This window comes from Meleagris gallopavo, chromosome 6, assembly GCF_000146605.3.
Source record: "Meleagris gallopavo isolate NT-WF06-2002-E0010 breed Aviagen turkey brand Nicholas breeding stock chromosome 6, Turkey_5.1, whole genome shotgun sequence".
NCBI lineage: Eukaryota > Metazoa > Chordata > Aves > Galliformes > Phasianidae > Meleagris > Meleagris gallopavo.
Window position 1 is genome coordinate 42,339,202 of NC_015016.2, and position 27,269 is coordinate 42,366,470.

At 36.3% G+C, this 27,269-nt stretch overlaps 1 protein-coding gene across 4 annotated transcripts in view; it reads right to left on the reverse strand.

Annotated features, from left to right (window-relative positions):
* ULK4 (unc-51 like kinase 4) overlaps positions 1–18,002 on the reverse strand; it is a 220,426-nt gene extending 202,424 nt beyond the window's left edge. Inside the window, exons 1-14 of one of the 4 annotated variants that reach the window (XM_010712967.3) lie at positions 17,852–18,002; positions 15,743–15,940; positions 14,555–14,654; positions 12,180–12,319; positions 11,089–11,251; positions 8,768–8,869; positions 7,887–7,970; positions 6,938–7,013; positions 6,272–6,361; positions 4,503–4,609; positions 4,323–4,392; positions 2,698–2,797; positions 2,034–2,138; positions 1,020–1,080 (exon numbers count right to left, since the gene is read on the reverse strand). In XM_010712967.3, coding sequence (XP_010711269.2) covers positions 1,020–1,080; positions 2,034–2,138; positions 2,698–2,797; positions 4,323–4,392; positions 4,503–4,609; positions 6,272–6,361; positions 6,938–7,013; positions 7,887–7,970; positions 8,768–8,869; positions 11,089–11,251; positions 12,180–12,319; positions 14,555–14,654; positions 15,743–15,880 — 1,336 coding nt within the window. In that variant the 5' untranslated portion in view covers positions 15,881–15,940; positions 17,852–18,002. Of the gene's footprint in view, positions 1–1,019; positions 1,081–2,033; positions 2,139–2,697; positions 2,798–4,322; positions 4,393–4,502; positions 4,610–6,271; positions 6,362–6,937; positions 7,014–7,886; positions 7,971–8,767; positions 8,870–11,088; positions 11,252–12,179; positions 12,320–14,554; positions 14,655–15,742; positions 15,941–17,723 lie in introns of all 4 variants that reach the window. The other 3 variants (XM_031553967.1, XM_019616587.2, XM_031553968.1) reach the window with 3 other exon arrangements.
* Between the last annotated feature and the right edge of the window lie 9,267 nt (positions 18,003–27,269).

A 27,269-nucleotide genomic window follows, 5' to 3' on the forward strand; every position in this document is an offset into this window, starting at 1 on the left:
TTTATGGTAACGGAAAAGTGTCGATAAGCAGCACCAAATTCATTATCTTAAAAAAGCAAATCAGAAAAAAAAAAGCTATTATTATAGAATATTTACAACCACAAAAAAAAAAAAAACACAACACCAGTCCCTTATTAAATAAATATAAACAATAACAACTAAACACATCAGAATATCAGACTGATAGTTTAGATGCTTGAACACTAAACTAAATGAAACTTGCTCAGGTATTTAAACATGGCCATTTTTGCCAAATTCAGAATGTTTTTTTGTTACTACAATCTTGTTTAGGGGAGGTTCTATTCTCCAACTATCAAATTCCTTTCAAGTATGGAGAGTCAGTTTGTTACTGAAAGAAAAAAACAAGGAACTTTGTTTTGGTAGAGGTGCTATCTGAATTCTAGGAGTAAGGACTTGCCCAACATTCCTCTTCAAGCACTCTAAAGCCAAACAATACTACCCTAAATAGATCAGAGGAAATAGTTTCCAGAAATAATAGACTTGCCTGAAGTTAAAAACACAAGAAAACAAAAAAGTATCCACAAATCTACACTGTCCATTGGGAACATTTTACAATTATACACAGGACTGCCAGGCTATCAAGTATGATAGCTCATCAACACTACACTTTCCAACATCCTGTTTTATTTCGCTTCCTTAACTTTGTCAAATCTTAATCTGGTTGAATACCTCAGTATTTTACCAAAATAAAATAAAATAAAAAAATCTGCTGTTTTTCCATGCTAAGAAAGTGTTGGCTGTCTTATTTTTTAAAGCTTTTAAGTATGGCTTATAAGAGGGCAGAAGAAAGGGTATATATATGTAGCTGTCAGCACTTGAAAATTCTACTCATTTTTGGTCTAGTTAAGAACACAACTTTTGCAACTTCAGGAAAAACAGTTTTGAATTCTCCCCTCACCTCAGCTGATTTACAAATTTACAGATTTAAAGATTTACAATCTTGCAACAGTTACACTACCATACACAGAATAAATGTTTCTATGTCAGCAGAGCCATACCTGAATATGCTGGTACATGTAAAGCTTTTGAGTCAAATCTAACTGGCACTTGCTTCATTATCTGGAGAAATAAACAACATCACAACTAGTTTTAATGCATTTCTGAATGCATTAAACATGAAAACAAAGACACAACAATAGTACAGGATGGCTGTACAAATCAGTGCTTACTCCTGAGGCATTTTTCAGTACTGGAAAGGATCTTACAGGCAGGAGGAGGATCGACTTTTTACATACATAGCTGGTGGTAGGACAAGGGAGAATGGATTTAAACCGAACAAAGGGAAGTTTAGGTTGAGGAAGAAATTCTTCAGAGCGTGGTGAGGCACTGCCACAAGCTGCCCAGAGAAGTTGTGGATGCCTCATCCTTGGAGGAGTTCAAGGCCAGGCTGGGTGGGTTCCTGGGTGGCACGACCCAGTGCTAGGTAACTCTGCCCATGGCAGGGGGATTGGGACTAGATGATCTGTGAGGCCCCATCCAACCCAAGCCATTCTGTGCTTCTTACAACTTCAGGCCTTCCTTTCCAGAGAAAACAAGTTCATACCTTTTAGAAATATTATGTCTAAAACTTAGAGAATGACATAAGTTGCTTTGGAAGAGTTTAACACCTGAACTACATGGCTTCATGGACAGCTTTGTTTTCTTTATACCAAAACACACTCAGCTTTGTTTTCATTTAAGTAATATATATTAAAGCAAACTATCAGAAAACAGATCTACAAAACCACTGAACACAGAATTTAATAGCTTCTGTTTATTCTATTTATTATAAGACATTATTTAACATTACTTTACAACCCCAAAATAACTCTATTCTCCAAATTATAGCAATACAATAGGACTATAAAAGACAGCCAAAAACTTGTATGAGAGCTTGCCAGATGACTGGGTGGAACTGCTTTAAAATTTGAATTATAAAACACAGGAAATGAGTTTCACCCTAATTTAAAGAGTTATCTGCAAAACTAGCCTCACCCACAAGTTCCTGAATCTTATGTTTTATTTTGCTATACCTTTGGATTGTCAATGATTGGTGTTATGATAAGATCAGATTCAGTGTAAATGAGCTCTTTCAATGCTGACTCCATATCCTGCTGACTCGAGCATACATTTTTAGCCTAGAACAAGAACAAAGTTTTCTGAAACACCGTTCTGCACAAAAGAAAAAGGTTTATGCTTACTCCCATAATATTTCACTTAAATCTTATGCCACAGAATTTGCTCTCACGTAACTAATATATTCTAAACTGCTTTTTAATTGTGTAGTTATTGATAGGGCCTAGATTTTGCAATTAAAAATTATGAAAAACATCTATGCAGGTAGAAAGACAAAACTCTAAAAAAATAAAAAACAAAAAACCTTGCAACAAGTTTAAAATGTAGATGGATTAAATAATAATAATAATAATAATAAGATAGTCCCTCTCTCTTTTATGCATTGAATTAAAGGGAGACAAAACATCTTATTTGACTCCTATGCTGGAAGTTTTGCAAACATTTACTTTTACTTTTTTTTTTCCTTCAATATTTTTACACACTAAAGGAATTACTACTGGAAGAACTACTTTTCTGTTATAATTACAGGATGAGAAAAAAAACTGTCTTTGTTGTAGTCTCCAGGCTAAGATCTTGGCTATGATTATATCACTGCCTCTTAATATTTATTTTTCTACTTACTCTTGTAATGCTTGAATCCTTTTGTGGAGAATTTTGGATTGGAGCAACAGTAACATCGGTTATTTGTACTGCAGTGCTGGTTCTAGGAGTAGGACGAGAACTTCAAAAGAAACAGAATACAGATTAAGTCTCTCTGCAGGCCACTTTTGTGGAGTTTTATTTGTTGGTTTGGGGTTTTTATTTATTTTCACATTCAGGCCTCACAGTAAAATTTGAAGGCTGGCAGACAAAAATGTTATATTGTCCCCAGCAACATAAGATGATCTTCCTGTCTTTAAGCACTCCTGACAAAGTTAGAATTCATCTATCAGTTAGAAATAAGAAACTTCCTGGGTTTGTTTGTTTGTTAAATAAATGTAGTTTGATTGTTTTCTTGTCCACTCAGGCCTCTGGAATGGATGCTAAAACATGGCTAGCACATTTCTTTGTAACAAAATGCCAACAGAATTAACTTGACAAAAATAGTAGTAAATTTTATTACTTTCTTCTGACTACCAAATCTTTGTAAGATAATGGGAATAAAAAACAGCTTCATTTTTATAAATGAATGTGAAGTGGGATTACTTTTCTTATTTTTTTTTTAACTGTTTTACAAGTAGAAACCAAAGAAAAGTAAGACCAGAACACTTACATTTGCGATTTTAATACAGCTGCTAGTAAACTAATCTGTTTGATAGCATACCTTAATTCATATCAAAGTGTTTAAAACTAACTTCAGAACCATTAAAACTAGCAGGTCAAGAAACACTGATTCTATCAACAACATAAAATAGAAGTGTTTTCTTGACTTCCAAAAAGTAATTTGGATTTGCAATCTGGTAAGAAACAGCAACTAAACTAAAAAATACAAATATTAGACAGATATAAACACACATACATATAGCATATACATATAAACAGATATCCATATAAATGCATGTATGAGATAAAAAATATATTTTTTTCCAAACCTAATTTGCATCTACATGAGCTTGAGAAAAAAAATAAATCTCTCGCTTCTCCAGTTCTCAGCTTGTGTCTCAATTTAAAGCAAGACAAGGATACATTGAATTGAACTAGCTGAAATGAGTGAGATCTATTCCCTTTGCACACAGAGAAGTTACTGCTGTGAAAAGGTGATTAACTACATTGGTAGTTAAGTAAATTTTGGTGCCAAATGACAGGCCAGCAATTCCCCTCCACTTTGATCCTTTAGAACTTCAGCTTTAAGAAATTAAATCATTCAAGCAATATCTAGTGCAGTACTTAGTAATACCAATAGCTTGTGATGAAAGGCAGCAGGCAGAATCTATTAGTGCATTTCAAGCTGTACACTTCTTTTATAGCTAAAGTAATCATATTGAAAGCATATTCTCATATATCAAAAGAAGATCTAAGCAGAGTCTTATGTTTCGGCAAACAGTTAAGAAATCAGAAGTCCTATCAAAATCAGTTTCATAAAGCCAAAAAAGCATTGCTTTAACTGCACACATTGTTTTAACTGCATTTCAAGTATGTCTTAACTGTTAGAAAATTCAAAAGTAAATACTTACAAAATATTACAAATAGAATAAGAAGTCTTAAGAGATTGGGGGGGAAGTGGGGGGCTTTCAAGGGTTTTCTGACTGTTGTTTTGATTTTCATACCTGAGAAGAAATATGGATTCATTTGATCCACCAACTGCATTTTTGGGGCGCAATTCAGTCAGATTTTCTACTGAAAAAAGAGCATAAACTTGAATCTAAATGTTCAAATAAACAAAACACAAGGAAGAAGCATGTTGGTGAGACCAACAAAATAATTCAAAATAACAAAATGAATATTACCTATTTTGAAAGAATTGCATGGTAGCTTATTATCTGCTCTTGAAGATGACAGGTTTTTACAAGCATCTTCTGACCCCTTGGTATTCCATGACTCCAAATCTTCATTGCTGTTTAATAAGAAATATTAATTAAAAAGATTTAAAAGAAATCAGATTGATCAGATCTATTACTTATTGCAACTATTAACGTGCAATTTAGCTGTCATTCTCATTGATCATCCTCCTATTGCAATATGAGCTACAAGTACTTTTATATTGGTAATGGCAATGATGAAAAATTGTTTCTGAGCAAGCAAGTTGGAGAATATTAAAGAACTCTCTAGCTCCCTTAGTACAACTGGCATTGAAGAAACTTGGAATAAATTTACACCCTGGAATACACAAGGGTAATTTTGTAAGTTTCAGAGATTGCTCAATCTTCAGAGAAAAAATTCACAACCAATATACTTTCAATATCAAAGCCTGTATCAAGCATTAAGATCAATAAAAACTTTTTTTTTCCTTAATAGCAAATTTCTCACTTTTGCTTCTGTATTTCCCCGTACTGTTCACCTGGAACTGATTCAAATAAACCTTCCCTGTGGAGCTCACATTTTGAAAGGAAGAAGTACAGATCTTCTTTTGTATGTCAAGACCATGTCCTTGGTTCTTTATGTGTGCCAATTACTGCCTTAGTGAATATTTCAGAATCATTAGAAGACTCACAGAAATAAAGTGAGTCAAGAAGTCCAATATTTTGTGGGTAATTACTATTCTGAGTCTCTGAGAATTGCTCAGACATACAATATGGTAAAGGTGGATCTAAGTCTCGCTGATATTTTGAATAAATTCTGATTTTTTGAGATATAAACTCACAATCTCAATTATTTGCCCTGGTGGTAAAAGTAGTAATAAAATTAAAAGAGAAGGAGCAGCATATTAAACTAGAAGAGACATTAGTAACAAAAAATACCGCAGCACTGGTACCAGAAATAGGTATTTCAACAACATGAGATGGAATGTAAAAATAGATAAAACACAGAAGCATGTGGCATTCTAAAATAAAGCTATTTCCATACTTGTTCCCTGAATGGAACCTGAAATAGCATTCAAATATCTAGAACAACAGATTGTTTAAAAACAAACAACTCTAAATGGAAATTGAGAAATTAAAAACAGCAAGATTAACAGATATTTTGAAGAAGCCTAAATATTCAGTGAATAGAGCCTATTTTCACAAAAGGGCTGGGTATTTCTGCCTATATAGGAATGCAGAGTATTTCACATTTAAATATAAAAACATTAGATTAATGCTTTATGCTATAAACAAAGAATATGGGTCAACTACACTCACAAGGCTAAAAAAACCTAAGATGATGTGCAGATAGGTTTTTTGATGACTTGATGTTAATGCATAAAAACAAATTTAAATAAAGATGAAATTGACTCATGTATAAGGAGCTAATAAAGCTTTTGAAGGACAGTATTGTAAGTCAAATTACTGTTCATCGTTGTTATATAAACAAAAAAATAGCATTCTGTAGCTAGAAGAAAGGAGTCTCCAGAAAGCAAACAGATACTCTTACACTGACAGGATACTGTAATTCCTAAGCACCCCAAACTGCTCACTGGATTGTGTAAAGCTTAACTCAGCAATTATTTAACAAAATTAAAATCCTAAGCAAAATTCAAAGACAGAAATAATTACAGAAAAATATTTTAAATCTGTAATATTTATTTATTTATTTGTTCATATGTTCTACAGAGGACATCTGCTAGAACATTCAGTACCTTGAGCCCTGGCTGTCTGAAGAATCACCGTCACAAAGGCTAAGAGAGTCTTTCCAGAATGGATGTTGCAATATGTCTGTCCAATTGAGCCTTTTGAGAAGCAATAGAGAACTGAAAAAGCAGTGGCAAAGTACAGCTACAAAAGCATATTAGGCTAGGTTCTGAATCCAGTGATACTATGAAGCAACTATTACTGTTCTTAGTTGGTATGTGGTGAACAAGTAAGTTATCTTCTAGAGGAAATTTCTGCCTAAAATTGAAATGGATCATTCACACAACACAGAGAGGTGAGATTAAAGATTAAGTACACAGTTTAGCCAGTCCCAATATTTACATTACTCTATAAATAATTATGTTATACAAAAAATATAAGTGTAACATCTATAAATTAAAGTCTTATAAAACAGACATGCCCATTGCTCTGGAAAACCAAAGCCATCCAATTTGAAAAGCTAACATCCTGTTAAACAGTCACCTATTTAACACCACACAGAAAAGTAGAAAACCATACAGAATTAATATTTTGATTAAATAAAGTTTTGCATGAGAAAATGCACTATTTCTTCTTTTATGAAGGAGAAAATTATTTTTTCATTGTCACCAGATAGTATCATAGTTATTATTTTTTTCCAGATATGAAAAAGGCAATGCAAACAAACAGTTTACCTCTTCTGAGGATCCTTTTGAAGCAATCCATCAAGTAAGCTAATGAACTCTGCAGAAGGTTTCTGAAAAGCAGAACCTGAAAATAGAAGGACTTAAAAAGATGAGAACTGGATAACAGAATCAACTGTGACAAAGTAAATCAAATCATTATCTGAAGATGACATCAAAGCAGTTTTATTTAACACCAATTTCATCTGAAAAATCATAAAAAATACTAAATATAAAATCTTTGTATTAAAATGATCTTCAAAGAGATGACAAAAATCAATACTTGGTCAAGCTAATTTAAAAATTAATATACATCTATTATTATATTCTTATATATTCATAAATTCATATTTTTTATATTTCATATAAAAATATGAACCTTCCCATTATCATATAACTATTAGATGAAAATAAAGTAGAGTTGAAAATTGTGCTAATTGAAATTTACTTTAGCTGTGGTAGTTTTAAGAGGACTATTATTGCATCCTGTTACACAAGAGGTTTTCAGAATTCTCAGTTAACTGAGAAAGACTACTTCTGAGAGCTCAAAATCATGCAACACAATCGATCTATTTGCTTCAAAAATAAAATTTCCCTTACAATTGAAACAAGTAATAGTTTTAACTCAATAGGTCACCTTTCTGCTGTATCACTTTGAACTGAAATTAGAAACTAACAAAGTGTTTCCATGAATACCAGTGATGCCTTGAATGACAAAGTTCAAAAATTCCATCTCAGAATGTATTTTTAATCCTTAACACTAAATGATACACCTGTTTTATCAACAGAAATATAAGCATTTATCACTAATGGGAGATGTTCATAGCAAAGGGACAGCAATGGTAACATTCGCTTTGGACAGCAAAACAATTCCTGTAATCAGCCTCAGAATAAACACTGCAAAGCAAAACTTTGTAACTATTGATTCAATTTGACACATTTAACAAGAGAAGAACGTTACCCTCGGGCCTAGGTGGCAGCGGATCTTCATATAAAATCTTTTCAATTAATTCTGAAAAGTTCTCTGAGAAGAATGGTGGCCTTCCTAAAATAAATGGAAGTTTATTTTTTCAGTTATGCAAATTTCAAAATGGCTGTCAGGTGCAATTATATATAATGAGCTCATTTTCCTAAGGAAATACTCAAAGCAATAAACATCCTTGATTTGAATTTAAAGGTTCACTTAAAAATAAATCCTTGGATTATATTCTTCTACCACGAACAGCCAAAGAGAGCAAGGACAGAACATGTTCTAAAGACAGCTTGAGGTAGGCCATCATGAATGCTCTGAAAGAATCAATAATGACGTAGCAGCCAGAGAAGGTAAGAGCAGAGTATACTGATCCAACAGATCTGTGTATTGTCTGAGACTACAGAATACTGCACTGTAATTCTTATGCACTGAAAATTTCCTTCCAGCTGCAGGCAATGCTAACTTCATCTGCAGGAAAGCCAATGACTAGTGTTAGACTAGTTAAATTTTTCTCCCTCAGAAGTCAAATTAATGCATCCAGAGTTTAATACTGAAGAGATTAAAAACATGATATTGTCCAAAAACAAGTATTGCTACAGTTTCAAATCACAGTATTTGAGGGATTCAGGTTGGTTAATATCATTGCATTTGGAATTCAGTCAGAGGTACAATTTAGCAGTATTACTTCAGTTGATTGCTTGACAAGTTGTTTTTCTTAAGCATATTTAATGTATTCTTCAAGAAATTTTTATTACCTCTCTTAAATATATCTGTCTCAACTTCCTTAAAAACTAAACAAGAATTTAAATTGGGATCACAAAGTAGGTTTTCATTATCACGGATATTAAAGAAATACACAAACTTACAACCTGAGAACATTTCATAAAGTAAACATCCTAATGACCACAGATCACTGGACTTGGAGAAGTCTTCTCCCTTTATTACTTCTGGAGCTGTGTAGAATGGAGAGCCTACAAAATACCATACAAATACACTCGATTGAACATCAGTCCTGTAGAACACCTAAAACTTAACCTCTAACTCACTGAAGTGCAGAAAGAATCTTCACTTAGAGGTATGAAACATGAGATACCAAATGTAATTTGAAAAGAATATTTTCCTCCTTAACTTTTATTGAATTATGTAAGATTGCAGAAGCCATTTTCTTGTTTACTTCTCTTTCATTAATCAACTTGGTTTGTACTTATATTTCTCTAACATGATTAATGTAAGAAGTTTTTTCTTAATTTATCTTGACAGCTTCCACAGCCAAGCCAACTGAGTTATGTTAAACCAATATAAATCTCATGTGATTAAGAAAAATTATTAGGTTACATCAGGTTTTACATTTATTAAAAAGAGAGCTATCCTAAGACATTAACTCTCATGAAATTAGAAAACTGTTAGAATAAACAAGGTCCATAAATTAGATCACTGATCTAATTATGCCTATTCTAAATACTACTAGTTTCTCCAAAATCTCCCTAAAAATTACAGAATCTCAGCAAAAATGTATATTCCATAATCCTTTAAGAAGCTTATTTTGGATTTTGCTATCCATTTTATTTATTTCAAGTGACAACACGTTATTAAACATACATATAAAAAAAAAGCTGATCTAAAGGTAACAGGAAAGAGACATTCTACATTTACATTTCTTTCTAGAAAAAAAAAAAAATACACATCCTGTTCTTGGCCTTCATAATTGCAGTAGGTGCTATCTGCAGGAGACAGTACAAAGAAAGCTTTCTTTGTTCCCATAACACATTGCCAAGATTTCCATTGTTCCAGATGACAGCAACTGCTATGATTCCTCATTATCAGGGAAACAGAGGTCTCTGAGATGCTCCAAGACACAAACTATTGAAAGATTCTGAAAAGTAAAACCAAAATTCTAAAGCTTTCTTATTTGATGAAAATGTAGCACAGCAGCTGTAGCCCGTTGGATTTGTGTGGATTTTTCTGCAGAAATTAAACACAGTAACAGCTTTTTCATGCTTCAAAAATAAACAATTTTTCTTATGTAAATGGTACTGAAACAACTAATCATCATACTGGAAATTACACAGACCACTTGAAGCAAAAAGTATGGAAAATCTTCTGTCAAGAAACACAAAAGCCATTCTCTAAACTATTGTTAAATGGATACAAAATCTCCAATCAAAGTAGAAGCAATTCAGTATAGTACTTACTGAACTGTGCATACATTTAACATAAATTTAATGGAAATTAGCCCTAGATCATAGAGAGACCATCTGCAGCACATACTTTTTTCATATATGATAAGTAGTAAAACTATAATTTTGTCAATTAGGAAAGCCAGTTAAGACTCAGCATTTCTGGAGCTTCAGTGATTTTCTTATTTTTATAATTCTACTACTCATACTTAATCAGTAATATGTGAAATGTATCAAGGACCAAAGGTATTTCACAGATTTTTTTTTTAAATCCACATCAGTTATCATTAAAAAGCGAATTGCTTAAGCCCCCTTAGCAAACCCAAATGAAGAATTAGCATTTTCCATTCACTAACTACTTCGAGCAGTTTCAGATCACATCCGTATATGATACTTGCTCAGGATAGAAAGGCAGTTTGCATATTAGATGGTATGGGATGCCAATTGCAAAAAGCAACTCAAAATAATCCAGTTATGTGGAAATCTTACATACTACATTATTTTTACAGTCGCCTGCATATAAGCTTCAAACCAAAAATAACATGAAGTCTATTTAGAACAGCACAGAAAGGTAAGCAACTGTTAATCTATCAAAATTCCATGACAGAAGTACATTTTTCCAGTGCTTAAACTGTCTTTAGAATTATGACTATATATTTCTGAACAGTTTCTCTTCTTCTTTCTCACTTGCAAGTTTCCCCATGTGTTACAATCCCTCTTAACAATCTTCCTTAATAGCAAAATTTTTGTTTTGAGCCTACTTGGGAAAAAAAAAAAATCCCTATATGCAGAATACATAAAATCTGCTCAAAGAAAACTTGCATATCACATAAACAGGCCATCATTTACAGATGTTGATATAACAGAATTATTCTAGGAATTTAGTAAGCCACATCAGAATTTTGATCAACTACCTTCTTTGAGTCTTCTCTCAAAAGTCATGCATAACAACAGTTTTTTCCCACTTTCATTCTATTCGTTTAGTTTAATTTTAGCTGGTAAAAATATCCTACCTCGAAGTCTGTTTTTCAGGTGTCTTTGTGGAGTGCTTTCAACAACATCTCCTCCTGTTTCTTCAGATCCAACTAAAGCGAAAAATTCTTCCAAGTTTTCTCCATCTGCTTTAGCCAAGCAAAAGTTACTGAGCTTCAAAGTGCCGGGCCCTTCCAGCAGAATCTAGAGGAATAAAATAATCCAGCATAGCAGCTATTAACACCAGTGACTGCACTAATTTCCAATACAAAATATACTAAATGACAATAATTTAATCATTTAAGTAAATAGAGATGATCACTATCATATCTAAAAGCATTGAGAGGTTTAAGTCAAAACAAATCACTTTTTTTCTTGTAAGCAAAAAAATCACACAAGGTGACGACACAACATTAATGGTTCCATTCACATTTTCATTTGCTCATGATTAAGCTGATATGAATGATGATGGATATGCTACTGTAGAAAAGAAAGTAAAAATAAGAGTTAAAGTAAAAATGTGTTTAAAGTGAAAGATAGTAAAAGGAACATTCATTCATTTTAGGCAAAAAAAAAGTGATTTTTTTTTTGTAATTTTATACTGGACAAAAAACTGCATGATTTTGATAATGATAAGTTTTTCCTATGTAGTCAGTGATTTCCTAATTGCAATCTTTATAATCCCTCCAAAATTGTCTGGAAAAAAAAAAAAAAATCACTCGTTACAGTTAGATATGGGCCGGGGGGAGGCTGGGAGAGGGGCAGGGGAGAATCTTACTTTTGCACTCTGTATTCTGTGTTCAAAAGAGTACTTTAAGTTTTACTTTTTTTTTTTTAAGCACATTCTTCTTCAGAAAAATACAGAGGCATTTCCATTATGCTTTACTTATATATTCACTTCTATTTACTGCTCTTTTACCCACAAATAACAGAAACCAATGAATGCACAAGTTCTACAGAAGACTCAGACAGAAGTGCAACTTGACCTCTTACAAATCAAGACCAACAACAGAATTACTGTTACGCAACTGGCTTCCAGTATTAGGTCATTCTCTCAAAAACAATATGAATAAAATGTTGATTGCGTACAAAGTAATATGTGATATCCACTATAAATAATACTCCTTGTTACCTTTCCAGGTGTCAGCTCACAAAAGATAATCCCAAGGTTATGAATGTGGTGTAAACCGGTAATCAAATCTACACCAAATTCTCTCACTACATCTTCAGGTAGATGTTCATCTTGAGCAATAACTGATTCTAGCGAACCCCCTGAAATACGTGTACACATGGTCAGCAAAGGAATTACTTGCATGGCATCTGCTTTACATGCACAATGACATGATGAAAGTCTTCCAAAACTGACAAGTAAAAAATCATTACCAATACACATTAAAAATATGAAAATGTATAGAAAAGAAAAACCTACTTCTGAGATTGTGATATAAACTTTCACTACAATTAAATTGAGTGCATGACTTCTAAAAGCTTTTTCATATTGATTTATTTTACAAAGGAAGCAGAAAGGAAAACATGAAACTCATGCTGTCACAATGCATTAGTAACCCAGTGAGTTTATTCAGATGCCTTCTGCATGAAACTAAGCAATACCAAGATCAGGCTATGGATGTCTGTGAACAAGCAGTAGAACTAATGATGTGGAATTTTCCACTGAATTCACAGACAATAAAAATAGTAAAATTCCAGGATCCCGGGGTCCATGGAGAAGGATAATAAATATTTTATTCCAAACCACATAATATTTTCCTCAGCTTTTTTTTTCCCCCTCACTGATTTATTTAATAGAATACTGAAATGCAAAGGTTTTTCACACTATTCTCCAAATTACTCAATGATTTTGAATCTTAAAGTTATTCTAAGTCTTTTTACGTTGTTTATAAAAATCAGTCATACCTTTAGAACCAGCCTCAGAATGTATGACTTAGTAAAGAATTTTCCAACATTTTAACACTTTTATAATGTATTTTAGATGGCTATATAGATATATCAGGAAAGATGTATAATGAAATCAGCAACACAGAAGTATGCTACATTGCCACTGTGAGGCAAGTATCAAAAACAGTTTTCAAGGCTCTACAAAATTAATATGAAATTCAACCCCCATCCTATTCACAAGTACATTTGCTGCTAAGAATGTCTTGAAGCTAACTGCTGTGGGAGAACATTCCAAGTGCACAATGACACAAGTACAATTTGAGGCAGGTCAGACAGAAGCTTTATTAACTATGACCACAGTGAGAGAACATTCAGGCAGATTTTATTCCTCTACTGTCCTGCTTTATGCCAAGTGACTGCAGAGACCCAACTCATACAGTGTTTCAAAGAAAAGAGAAGTGGTCACATGGTTGTTAAAAAAGCCAGGCATCCACCCTTGGGAGAGATGAACTCCACCCAACAATTCACAGGCTAACAAGGACAAGTACCCATGTCTGGGAGAGATGGGCTCCATAAGTTGCTTGCTAACTGCCACTGTTCACACTGTGGAGAGATGGCTCTTGGAGGGCCTGTAGCAGTAGGACATCCAGTGTTATCCTAGGTCAGAACTGGGGATTCTGACAATTCTTCACAATCCCAGACTGCTAGCTTTCATTTGAAATTAATGTAATTTTAGTTAGGATAAACTTCTTAGTCAGTGCACTCTTGGGTCTTTAAGAACTTTATTCCCATGCTGCAATACTGCAAGATACAATACACAAAAATTGCTTTAACTGTTCTTAACAATAGGCTGCCTGCCTAATAAATTACATACATGTCAATTTGTTAGACTAGGCAAATAGGACAAGGCCTCCAAATCAGCCACTAGCTTTAATTCTAATAATTGAAAGAATGACCTGATTATTTTTTCAGGTCTTATAGCTTCTCCAATAATTCTAAGTAGGGAAAAAAAAAAAAAATACAGTTTGTAATATTGGCTCTTACCATGAAACAACTCTATGTATCAAAACACTAAAATGTTTCACTTGCACAATCACCTTTCCTTTCTACATGGAGGAAAGCATGCTTACTATCATCTGCTTAAAACATACAGTCATAATTGGAGAAAGCATTAGAAGTGTTCTTTAAAAGATTGATGTTAACCTACCAAAACTCTAATAATTACTTAATAAAGTTTTGGGTTCTCAGTGTTCCCAGATTAATGTCTTACCTTAAATCTTTCCTTAAATAAATTTTAGATAACTACACTCCAATTGCTCACAATTTGTTTTTAAGTTCCCCTAGCTATGAGAAGCTAACATTATGTCACCTAAATTAGTACTTCACAAACATTGTGAAATAGAAGAGAAATATGAGTTCAGTGGATTTCTAAAAATGTTTTAAAAACCAACATTTTTAAGCATACATACATATGTACAAACTGATTATTAATTTAACTTTTCTCGAAGACTGAAATATGTATTTTTTGTGAGAAAGATTTATTATTAAAAAAATCTTACAAATATCTGTACTGTATTTATTTATTTATTTTTGTCCATCTGAGCTTTTTACCTGTGCATAACTCCATTACAAGCCAGAGATGGTTGCTTGTTTCGTACCATTCGTGAAATGTCACTATGTTCTTGTGTCTGATTTCATGAGTCAGACGAACCTAAAACAAAGTTCTTAACATTATTAATGGGGAAAAATATCTTTATATATATGGATTGAAGGAGGACTGGAGACAACACAGATTTATGCTAGATCACTTATTCATTCCTGTGCCTAATCCAGTACACTAAATAGTTAAAAACTAATCTCCAATTCAAATTAATTTTACATGTAAGTTGAGAACAGAAAACTTTCATCTTAGCCCTTGGCCTACTGAACTTTTTCCAGCAATATGAGAAAGTTTCCCAACCAATCAAACAGAGATATTATTGATTTATAAGCACTGTTTAACTCTTCTGCTTCTCTACTAACAGACTGTAAATGAGAATTTGGAGTCAAACTAGGAGATCTACTTTCTTTTTCAGTGAGAACACAATAGTGAGAAGATATGGTAAATATAATAAGGAGAAATAGACCTTTCCCCCCTCGGTCTTATCAGGGAAAAGCAATCACTCAGTGTCCCTGAAAGTCTCTATTTCTACCACACCCTCGTAACCTCATGTCTACAGAAATCTCTGAATCCTGTCAGAGCCATATGCGAGGTACTTTCTAAGAGGAATACGCTTTGGAGGGAAAAAAGATTTGAGTGGAGAAGATTTATGAATCACTAAAACAATGAGAGGGAATATTAAACAAAATGTATCAACTGGAAAAATGAAATATTTGAAATGTTTAACTGTACCAGTTTTCTTTTCTTATCCAGAAAGCAAATGTTTAAAACTTTGCCAAGCTTTCACAAACAAAAATTGATCGACTTAAAATACTGTTCTTTCATAAAAAGTAATTTCTTCTTAGTAAGAAGGAAATTATTATTTACTGGAAGGCACTACTAGGACTGGATTTACATAACTGATAGAAAAATAAAGTCAACCACTACACAAACACTTATTTTTATAAAAGGTACTTTGACATATCATAGAAACAGTAAACCTGTAAAACTGAGTTTATGCAAATGATTTAAACACGAACACCAATTGATGATAGAAATAAACGCTTAAGTATTCAGCATTTTTCTTTCTGCTACAAGGATTTTTTTAATTTTTTTAAGTTTAATCTTTTCCCAAATTTAGCAGGAAAAGTCTTACTTACCCAGTTTGTTATTTCAGCTCTTTTGCATTTATCAGTGCAAAGAATGGCAACAAAATTAATTGTCCCCTTTCTTCTTCCTTTATAAACAATGGTCTTGTTTCCTCTTCCTATCTCTTCATAAAGAATGAAGTTCTCCATACTTAAGGATGCTTTACTGGTAAGGAATTGGAAACATAGTATTTTCTTAGACAGATAAACCTTTAAAGAAAGAAGAGAGAGAGAAGAAGCAATCAAATTTAAAAATCATTAATGTATCACACTTACTCTCCCAATTCTTAAAAAATAGAAATTATGTTTCATCTTGCTGGAAGGATGTAAGTACTTCAAAGATCACCTTGGGAAATGTGAACAAAATTTTGAATAGGTAACTATTTTCCACTTGGAAAGCTCTTCACACATTCCACAAGTTATAGGTAAGACAGTAAGTACAGATTCTAAATATTTTACCTGTAAATAAAAATCGTGCTACCAAACTTAAAATTTTAAGTTCTGCATAAAAAATGCTGGATACGAGAAATTATTCTAAACTGAAAGCCTTTCCAAGTAAAATTGCCATTTCTGCTTAAGGGCACACCAGACAGATTTCCCCTGCAACTTTCTTACCATGTAATTTAAGCCTGATAAATAACTGATCTAATCAGCATGACCAGAAAAAGAAACAAAAAGAACCCCACAGGGATTAGCACTTCTAACAACATTAAGATGCATGTAGCTTTACCACTTATAGGAGTTAGCATTAGAAATTTTTTTTCATGGATGGAAAGAATCCATGAAAAAGCTGTGTAAGTGCATTGGCCAACTGTGGGAGTCAAAGAGTTTCACAAGAAAATTTTAGTTTATCTTATAACTACCATTTTTTGTCTCAATAATTTTATATGGTTTAATTTATATAGTGAAACAAATTAAACCTTTGTCATTTATTACAAAAGTTCCAAAACCAGAATATATTGCTACCTAGTACACAACGAGCACCTTATAGTAAGTTCTTCCAGCTCCAAACCAACTCCACATTCAGTGCCCAGTTCTTCCAACTAACAACTGAAATATTTCACAGCCATTTGGAGTTGCTTGTTCTCATGTTAACACCAACTTCTTTCATTTCGTTTGTAAAGGACTGTTGTTTTCCTTTCAGCAAGACCAGTTCTCAATATAGTTACCTGACAGCTACAGAAAAAAACAGAGGATAGTACAGCAACAAGGATAGAGAGGAAGGCTGCTTAATCAGTACTAATTACAAGCCACAAACTCAATTTCACTAATTTTCTTGAGACACAAAGCTCAAATGTCAAACTAAATACCAAATGAGACCAGAGAATTCCCAAATTTTAGACAGAACATTTTGTGAAACACTCCTGCAACACGTACACCTACACCCCAATAAACACACCAACAAACACCGAATGTAAATTAACTTGATTTTATCTCACAGTAAGCAAAGAGGTAGGTATAGCCAGCATAACCTTAGAAGGAACATCTTTTTCCTCCGGTTAACTGTGAAAACAGATGGGCAATTATGCAATGATCAGTTTGCCAAACAAGGCACAAAGACAGGAACAGATGTAGGTCTTCTTTCCTGTCACTGAACTCTCTCTTATGTTCTTCTGGAGAGCTTGAACAAAGACCAGAAAAAGTAACATCTTCCTCTGCTTCACAAAGGTGCCAGAACAGCAGATTGTCATCCCATTGTTCACCCAAGTGACCACTACTCCTTCTTTTTATTCCTTCTTTCCCAAGAAACCCTTCAAACCTGACACCTGCAGCTCATCGTATTACCAAAATATTACACAGATGGAAGATACTTTCATGATGGTCACAAGAAAGGAACCATCGCCACTCGTGCAACAAAAAACATGAACACATAGCACACTGAGCGACATACAGATATTTCCAATTGTCTGACAGAAGCAGGGTCAATGACAAATGCATGCATGGTGGTCATGGGGCAGGAAAGCCTTCACCGCTACCTCATGACAGGCTGTACCTGCAGATAAGGTCTCAATCGGCAGCTCTGCGAGAGGCTATAAGGAAGAGAGCAGTCGTCCCCACCGGCTGGCCTTCAGCCGAGGTACCGAACGGGGATATGGCACAGCGGGCCGCCTGCACTCACACCTGGGAGCTGAGGGCCCGGCGGCAGAGGGAAGGCAGGCAGCTACTCGACGACTGCGAGGCGATAACGGCCGTGACCGCAAGAAGGAAGCCGCCATCAACTGAACCCGGCGGAGCGCCGCACGCCCCGCCGTGGGGGGGCGTGGATGTGTCCCGACGGGGAACTCAGAGCCACGCACCGAAAAGAAAGAGTGAGAAGGAGAAGAACCAGCACAACACACGGAGTGACTCGGGAAGATGGCTTTTATTTTTCTTATTCGATAAGGAAAATGCCGCAGAGCGCCAGGAAGGCCTGCCCTCTCTCCCCCGCGCACCGCTCCGGTGGTCGCCGCCGTGACCCCGTCTCCAGGAGACAGGGCCGGACGCCGCAGCCGCTATTGGGCCGCAGCAGGTCCACGAGGGGCGTGGAGGAGGCGCCGCCGAGTTGCCAGGCAACCGCCAGGCCCGGCCTAACGGTCGGGGGCTGCGGAGGCTCGAGCCGTTATTCGGCGCGCTCCTCTGGGAGGGCGATCCGCCATTACGGCGTTGAAAGCGCTCCGTTCCAGAGTTGGCGCTGCCGTCACGGCAATCACCCAGCGTGTGGATTCGCTCTTATGACAAAAATTTAGCCCTTAAAACATCCATTACCTCCTAACATTTTTAAGCCCATAAGTCCATTTCCACATGGTTGCCTAAAAGAAAAGATACAGTGTCATTGTCAGGAAGGGTTCAGTGTTTGGATGGATGGGCTGGATGATGGTGGACTTGGGACTTCATATGGGAAAGGCTTCAGTGTGAATGTAACCTCACCCCTAACACTGCTAAAATAAAAGTCAAAAACCACCCTACTAGGGAGAGATCTTTTAGGATGGCAGCAGAGCTGAGTGCTGTGTGCCAGCTGGGCTTCATACCTCTGGCAGCAGAGCTGTAGGCGCAAAGGAAAACCTGAAGGAAATCAAGCGTCATTCACAGAATCACACAATCACGGAGGTTGGAAGGGACCTCTGGAGACCTTCAAGTGCACCCCACTGCTAAAGGAGGTCCCTACAGTGGGTTGTACAGAAAAGCATTTAGGACAGTTCTGAATATCTCCAGAAAAGGAGACTCTATGACCTCTCTGGGCAGCCTGTTCCAGTGCTATGCCACCCTCACAGAAAAGAAGTTCTTCCTGTGTCCCAGACTGTGCCCACTGCCCCTTGTACTGTCACTGGGCAGTGTTGAAAAGAGCCTGGCCCCATCCACTTGATTCCCACCCATTAGATACTTACAAGCATTGAGAAGATTCCCATTGATAAGTCTCCAGACTGAACAGTCCCAGGTCTCTCAGCTTTTTCCTCATAAGGAAGATGTTCCAGGCCCCAGCTCACCAAAACTTTTGTCACTGTTCAGCTTTTCATGGGTTTGGTAGGGAGTCCACAAATTGATGTGAGGTCAGTGCTGAACACAGACAAGATTTTTGCCATTCTATTGAAATTACTGAGCTAGCAAGTGCTGAAAAATATTCTGTGTTTTTATGTGCAACAAAATTGCTCATTTCTCAGTAATCTCAGATCCTGTCCCATTTTGCAGCATGATTTCAGCAAGTAAAGTTGACTACCAACAAACCACAGCTTTGAAACTGTCCAGTTCTTTTTTTAATATAAACGAGTAGTTGACTAGATATAAATAAAGTGAATATATAAATAGAAGTCACCTAGTTTCTTTTAGTTGACACAATGAAAGCAAGCTTTGAAAAGGGATTTATTTAGATTTTTGAAAGCTGTATACACTGTCTTTAGCGTTGATGAAGGTGACCGATATAAATCAGAAGGAACAGAACATTAGCTCAAGCACAAAACCAGTTCCAACAGCAGCGTGATGCAGATCTTAGAGAAGTGTCTTAATTGAATTGTCCCTGCCTAAGAGGACATAATAGCAATCAAGTTACTGTCTTTCCTTTAAAATGTCTAATATTTTGTCCTGTGCACAGCTTTCTGCTAAATTAATCCAGGTTGGGACTGGGTTTTATGCAAGGCAGATAATTCTCTCATTTTTGAGAATGAGGCGGTATGAACTTTAACAGTCTTTTGAAATCTTCATGTAACAGCGGCCATAGCAATACTGAGCACCAAGAAACACAAACAAAATGCTTTAATAACAAGGCAGAGATTCATAAAGACCATTTAATTTGAAAGTCTATAGTGAAGAATGTTCAGTGCAATTAAAAGCAGACTAAGGGGACTTGTTGATTCATACCTCCCATTTTTCCAGTTCCTCTTAGCTAGGATCTGTTTGTTTTTGTGTATGTGTGTGTGTGTGTTATTGATAAACACTTCATTACACATTTGTATCTTTCTCACCATCCAGATGCATCATTTCAAAATATTCCAGGTTGGGATTTCTTCTCTTTGTTAAAAGAATCCCTTTGGTTTAAGAATTGGGAGTTATCCCTTCAAAAATGTCACTTGCTTCCTGTGTAAGAATTATCTTGAATAATTAACCTATATACAAATATAAATCAGAGCTGTAATTCTGCAATTCTTACCATTGGCCCTTTTCCTACTGTTTTCATCTGTTACTGCTTCCACTGGTTACTGAACATGACTTCAAGCATTGTACTCAGCTGCAGTAAACTTTTCTGTGGGAATATTTTCAGTGTTGAGGAATGGAATGCCAAATATTCTCTTTGCTGTTTACAGCATTTTAAAACTCTCTACAAACTCTATAGCAAACTCAGCTTTGCTACTTACTCGCCTCACTATCATAAGGGATAGTCAGATGAAATAAAATTCTTGTTCTCAAATATATTGTCTAATTTAAAGTAAACTGAGATCTCATGATTGGAATTATGTAGTTCAGGAATGCTTAAACACTTCACTGCTATGTCCTCAGTGAGTGCTGTGGAAGCTTCTGACATTCTGCCTGGTTCCTAAAAGTCTGACCAGCTGCCTGTAATGTTAAAATATGTTTCCATCTTTTGTTTTCCTTTGGGAAGAAACTGTTATTAAGTTTGCTTTAATGCCTGTTGAAGACCCTATATACTTCTGTTCTATTTTGCCACATGTACTAGAATTTCTCCTGGGTATGATTATTCATGTTCTATCTCATCTTCTCAGCATGTGGTGTTTCCTACTCTCTTTAGCTACGTGTCTCCCAAACTGAACCCCCACTCCTCTGAGAGTTTCTATTCTCAGTGTTTTGGGTAATTATGACTCAGTTGCCTGTATATAATCTTATGTTCCATTTGCCTTGACAGTTCTGTCATTCCTGGGAAGTACACAGGGCTATTCTTCTGGTCTTAGACCATTTTGGCAGGATGATGGATGTGAACATGAGCTCATCTTTATCTTGCGCTTTTTATTCTCACATCCTTTTCCAACTCTTGAAACTAGCATAGACAGTTACTGTTTGAGGAAATCTTTGTGTTCTTTTCCTATTTCTCCAGTTCTGTGGTAATACTATGTTTCTTGTGTTATGATTTAGTCACCTTGTTTTTCTGGTACAAGGCTGCTCTCAATAAGGAGTCAGCTCTACTCAGTGGTTCTTCTTGAAGTTAAGTAAATTCAAATGTTAACGTTTCAGTATAGTATACTGCTGATATTTGGGAGTAGCAATGATTTTTCAAATTATTAGTTTTTGAGATTGTTCTTTTTGGAAATTTGTTTTCCCCATCAGAGAATTTAAAATTTTCACTGTGGAAACATTGCACAGCCTTTGCCAACCTGTTTGTTTTCTTGGTGAGACAAAAATTATCAGAGGTCTCTTTTATAATAACAGTGCTGCCAGTCTTGCCTCACTGGATCAACCTGTAAGGTCACCAGTTGTGCACGTATCGCATGCTTGTGTTCTCTCTCCATCATGGTCTCAATGCTTTGTTTATGTCTAAGGTTTGAGAGAGATATGATAAGATAATCTGCAAAATCCAATACTACCCTAGTTAATACCTTTAAGGGTAGGCACGGAACAATCTACTTTTACTTTCTCATAACCATCGTGTTTCCTTGGTTTCCTTCTCTGTATATGATACTGAAGTAGAAAACAACCTCCTCTTATTTTTATTTGCATTGAATTTTATCTACTCATAAAAAGAGTGTTGATTCTGATGAATGACCACAGTTTCTAACAAGCATTCCTTACATCACATTCCTGAATATCATCAGAGGTGATGATGACTTGTGAGACTGGCTGGCAGAGCTGATATTCTGCTGCAAAATTCACTTCTAACAGTGTTCTCAACACCTAAACCTACATGCTGGCACCAATGTATGCTAAAATGGCTACCCTTGCTCATCCAGGAAGGCTGAATAGGCCTCGTCAAAATCTTGCTTTTCCTATGCCTAGCATGCTGCTTATGTAATTTGTAGATTATGTAAAATTATTAATGATGCTTTATTTTTCTGTCTATTTCAGTGTTAGAATTATTCCTTATTCTAATGCTAGCAACTGTGTAAAGCAGATGCTGTAGTGGCTGAATTACTTTCATCTGTTGTACATGTAGCATACTGGGGTGACGTCTCATTTTCTTCAAACACATACAGCAGCTTGGACTTGTGCAGGAGTCAAATGTTTTGTTACTAAGTAAACAGATTGACTGTTTCATCCTGATTAGAATTCACAATGTCTTGAAGGGTATTATCATCATTCCACAAGGTAATTTTCATTTGACTTTGCCTGATTGAACATTTTTTTCCTTTTCTTCCAAGGTGCAAGACTGGTACATTTATTATTATTCCACTGTCTTGCATTTAATTTGCTCTTTATTTTTCTACTTGTCGTCACTTCTAATGCTAATCAGAGCTTTACCAACTATTTATTCCAACTTGCATTTCATTAATGTTGAATATGTGCAAACCCCCATCATCTGAGTCATTCTTTGCTTTTTCAGTGTTTTTTTTCATACTGTAAGCTCTGGAATAATGCTTTCTTTTGCTATGATTACTATGTATGATCCTCTTCACAGGATATTTTTAGTGAATTTTCTTGTTAAGATGTTTCTTCCTTCATTTTATTTGTCTCTTCAGCTTGTGTAGGCCGTAGTTTGTGTGTAAGATTTCATCTTTAAGTTAATCTCTCACTTTACTTAAGTTCTTCAAATTTTATGTGTCTGCTCTACTTAGGTCACAGCTTCACTAACACTTCAGACTAATGCCATAAGCTGGCATTGCTCCTGAAAAATGCAGGAGCAGGAAAGAAAATTCAAATAAGGAAGTTGGTGAAGAAGGAATAAGCATTAGTGCTGACATAGCACTAAAGAAAGAAGCTTACAGCTCTGAACCACAAAATCTTTTCCGCTGATTTGATTCTCCCAGCAATATCTACATTCCATATCTAGTTGTTAATATATATATATGTAATCAAATCATTGAATCTTTTGAAAGGACCCTTAGAGGTCATCTAGCCCAAAACTGCTGCAATGAACAGGGATACCTATATAGCTCAATCAGGGTGCTCAGAGCCCCGTTCAGCCTGACCTTGATTGTCTCAAAGGATGGGGTTTCTACCACCTCTGTGGCAACTGTTGCTGTGCCTCACTACCCCTATTGTAAAAAACTACTTCCAGATGTCCAATCTAATTCTCCCCTCTTTTAGTTTAAAACTGTTTCCCCTTGTCCTATCATAACAGACCCTGCTAAAGAGACTGTTCCCTTCTTTCTTACAGCCCTCCTTTAGTTACTGAAAGGCTGCTCTCAGCTCACTCTAGAGCCTTCTCTTCTCCAGGCTGAACAGCCCCAGCTGTCTCAGCCTATCCTTGTAGGAGAGGTGTTCCATTCCTTGGATCATTTTTGTGGCCCTCTGGATGTGCTCCAACAGGTCCATGTCTCTCCTGTACTGAGGACTCCACATCTGGATGCAGTACTCCAGGTGAGGCCTCACCAGCACAGAGCAGAGGGGCAGGATCACCTCCCTCGCCCTGCTGGCTATGCTTCTTTGGATATAGCCCAAGATACAGTTGGCCTTCTGGGCTGTGATGGCACACTGCTGGCTCATGTCCAGCTTGCCAGCCACCACTACCTGCAAGTCGTTTTTGGCAGGGCTATGCTCCATCCTTACATCCCCCAGCTTGTACTGTTAGCAGGGGCTGCCACAACCCAGGTGCATAACCTTGCACTTGGATTTATTGAACCTCTTGAGGTTCTCCTGGGACCACTTCTCAAGCCTGTCTACGTCTCTCTGGATGGTATCCCATCCCTCTGGTGTGTAATACTGATATTTTTAACTTTTACAATCAGCCAGATAACTTGTAGAATTCTGTGTGTTTTGATAGACGTTCAAGTAGAAGCAATAGTACAAAAAAACACAATTTTAACAAGGAAAGTTTTGTATGGGCAGAATTATACAGACATTTCCCTTTACATCCATCAGAGGGCTTAGAACATTATTTAGTTCATGCCAATAAAAAAAAGTGTAAGAAATGGGGCCAGTAACACCAGGTATCAGCAGAACAAAAAGAGAAAGCACAGCTCTTCCTTTCTTCTTAGATCCACTAGAACAACTGAGATACACTTCCAGGATATGATTTAGTGATTTATTTTTCAGATCATTTATACCTATTGGAATTGGCTTGTTCTCAGAGAATAAAGTCATCCACCGGACAATCATAGGTACAACTAGGATCTTCATCTGGCAAGTAAACCAGAGAGTTCTAAAGCTATCTTCTAATGCTTTTAAAGCAATATTGTATTCTTCAATTGTTTTACAGGGACCATAAAATAAGTGGTAGAGACAGCAAGTGAGAAACATGCAAAGAAAACATCAGCATGCACACTCTGTGTTGAGTGTACATTCAAGCCTTCAGAAGCAAAATTGAGAATGAATGTGATAAATATTATAGATATATATATTATAAATTTAAATTATATATATATTTATATTTATTATATAAACAATATTATATAAATATTATATGGCAGTCAAGAAGGGAGAGGAATTTGAGAGAATAACAAAACAATGCAGAGAAATATGGGAAGCTTTTTCTTCAATGGCAACCGGATACTTTAAGTGAAAAGCTTCAGAATGGTGGGTGAAGTGAGACAGCAGTAAGAATGCAACACAGTATGCTCATGTATACTAGGGCACAGTGCAAGAAAAAATCGTAAGGAGGATTTGGTGCAGCAACCCACAGATAACTACTGTCATATCCTGTGGCCAGCACAGACATGCAACACACATACAAGAGGCTGGTAGTCTCTTAGCCCCAAGTTCTCAACCCTGACATGCTCTCTCCTGGGTAGCTGCTGGGGATCCCTCCTCGATCTTAGTGGCATCTCCTCTCCCTTCTATGCTGGCAACCTCATTTATGTTAGGCAGATCTCATCACATCAAAATATGGATTAACTTATGTACTGTTGGGACATTGTGTATAGGCGAATATAGAGATAGTCCAGCCATAGTACGATATGGAATAGACAAAAAATACTGCTTTTAACATGAGGTCATCTGGTCATAATACACAGAATCATTTCATAATGAGAAAAAGGCATAAATTCGCTACATATTTTCATGAAATTCACATTTTCTTCAATCATTTCTGAGAGTAAAGCTTGCTAAATAGCCGTTGTTAATATTCCGTGTATGCACGGACTAATTTTTTTTCGAATCTGTAGTATTCAAGTAAGTCTAGTTTCCATCTGGAACTATTTAGCCTGTGAAGTAATTTCAGCTTTTTGCAAATTGGTTGAACACTTAATCTGCACATTTAAAAATAATATATTTGTTCATAAACAAACATGTAGGATTGTCTATATTTTGCTTTTGTTTAAAAAATTGTTTTTTAACACACATAAATCACAGCTGTGTAAATGTAACAGAAGATGTTTTATTTTAAAACCTACTGCTTCAAAGAGCTATATGGAAGAACTATAATGGACATTTTAAGGAAATTTTACCTCTATTTAAATTAAAGGTTCTTCTTTGTATATACAGCGCACATCATTGCCATTTATCCCACTGTTAAGGACTTGCGCACACTCTAACAAGACTCCTCTCAGTCTCAGCGGTTCATCTCAAATTCTTGTTCCCTACAGAGAGGACAGATCAATTGGTTCTTCTCTACCAGAAGTCTGTAGTCATGCAGACTTGTTTCTCTCTGCTATTGGTGTGGATCTTCATTCACTTTTCTACTTGGTTTTCTCTCTTTCTGTCTTCTATGTTTTTCAGCACCGAATTTTTGTCCTTGTGTTCCAATGCCACGATATTTTTGCTCTGTGTCTTCCTCTGGCTTTGTGGAACTGAAAGCTCATTTTTTTAATTCTGTACCAGTCTATCTTCACTTTCCTTCTCCTTCTTACTCCATTCTTCAAAGCACAGAGCAAGCTCTGTTCCTCAAAAACACTTCCCTTTCACCCTGTAGACCCTTCCTCCTCACTGGTCTCTTGGGCTGATGTTACACATTATTATAATTAGTGACCTGCTGCTGCTCAAAGGGTGGTTCTGCCTCTTGTTTACCACTGCACAGACTTGTTCCTTCTTCCTGCAACTTCTGTTTTGGAATTTTATCAGAAAAGTATCCTTTAAATTCCTCTGATTTACCTCACAGTCCAACCCATGTCACATGTATAGAATACTGGGCACAAAGGAAGCATTGCAACATGCAAGTGAGTGTGAGAAGTGGAAGGGTAAGCGTTAGGGTTAAAGTGACGCCCAGGCATTAACTTTCTTAGCAGTAGCAGGAGGTTCCTATTTCTGGGATGAGTTTGAGAATACTGACATGATGTCAGAGTAGGTGAACCTACTTGTTTCACTAATTTGGCAGAAAACATACAAAGAAAACATTGGTTCTGTCATGTTGGTGAACTGAATCATGACTCAAGAAGCACCAGTGGTGAGGGCAGCCCCAGCAAAACCCAGCAGTGACTGCCTGACTGCTCCACGAATCCAGGGAGAGCAGGTTGCTCCTCCTAACAGTTTTCCCTTTTCTGTCAACCAAGCTCACCCGTGTGTCTTTGTTTACATATGGAAACCATTGGGCCATTTCTTCCTATAGGTTATCCAGAGTCAAACCCTGAATCCATGGGTACTTAGCTGTGGTTCACATACATCATGTGCTTCCTGATTTCTGTCATTAGCACCGCTGCAACGTTCCTGCCTTACAGCCGTAGCCTCAGACACAGCTCTGGTCTTCCTCACTAGCAAACAGTCCCTCCAACAACAGATAGCTCGGTGAGCTGCAGAAATGGCGAGCCGTCATTCCCTCTGGTTTGCTTTGTTTTATGATCCATTAAGAACCCAGACCGAAGCTTTTCTCTGTCGGCGGGGCAGCAGCCAGAAGCCCTTCCCTTGGGGATTTTCTGGTACTGGCGCATCTTGCCCTCACACCGCAACTTTCCGCCAGGACACGGGCAGCACTCCTCCTCCCAAACTCACAGCAATACCCACTCGGAACGCCTAACTTCCACCACCATCCCAACTCCCGCCTCGCTCGACCCCGGCACCCCCGGATCGGGTGGGCCGCCCCTTCCCGCGG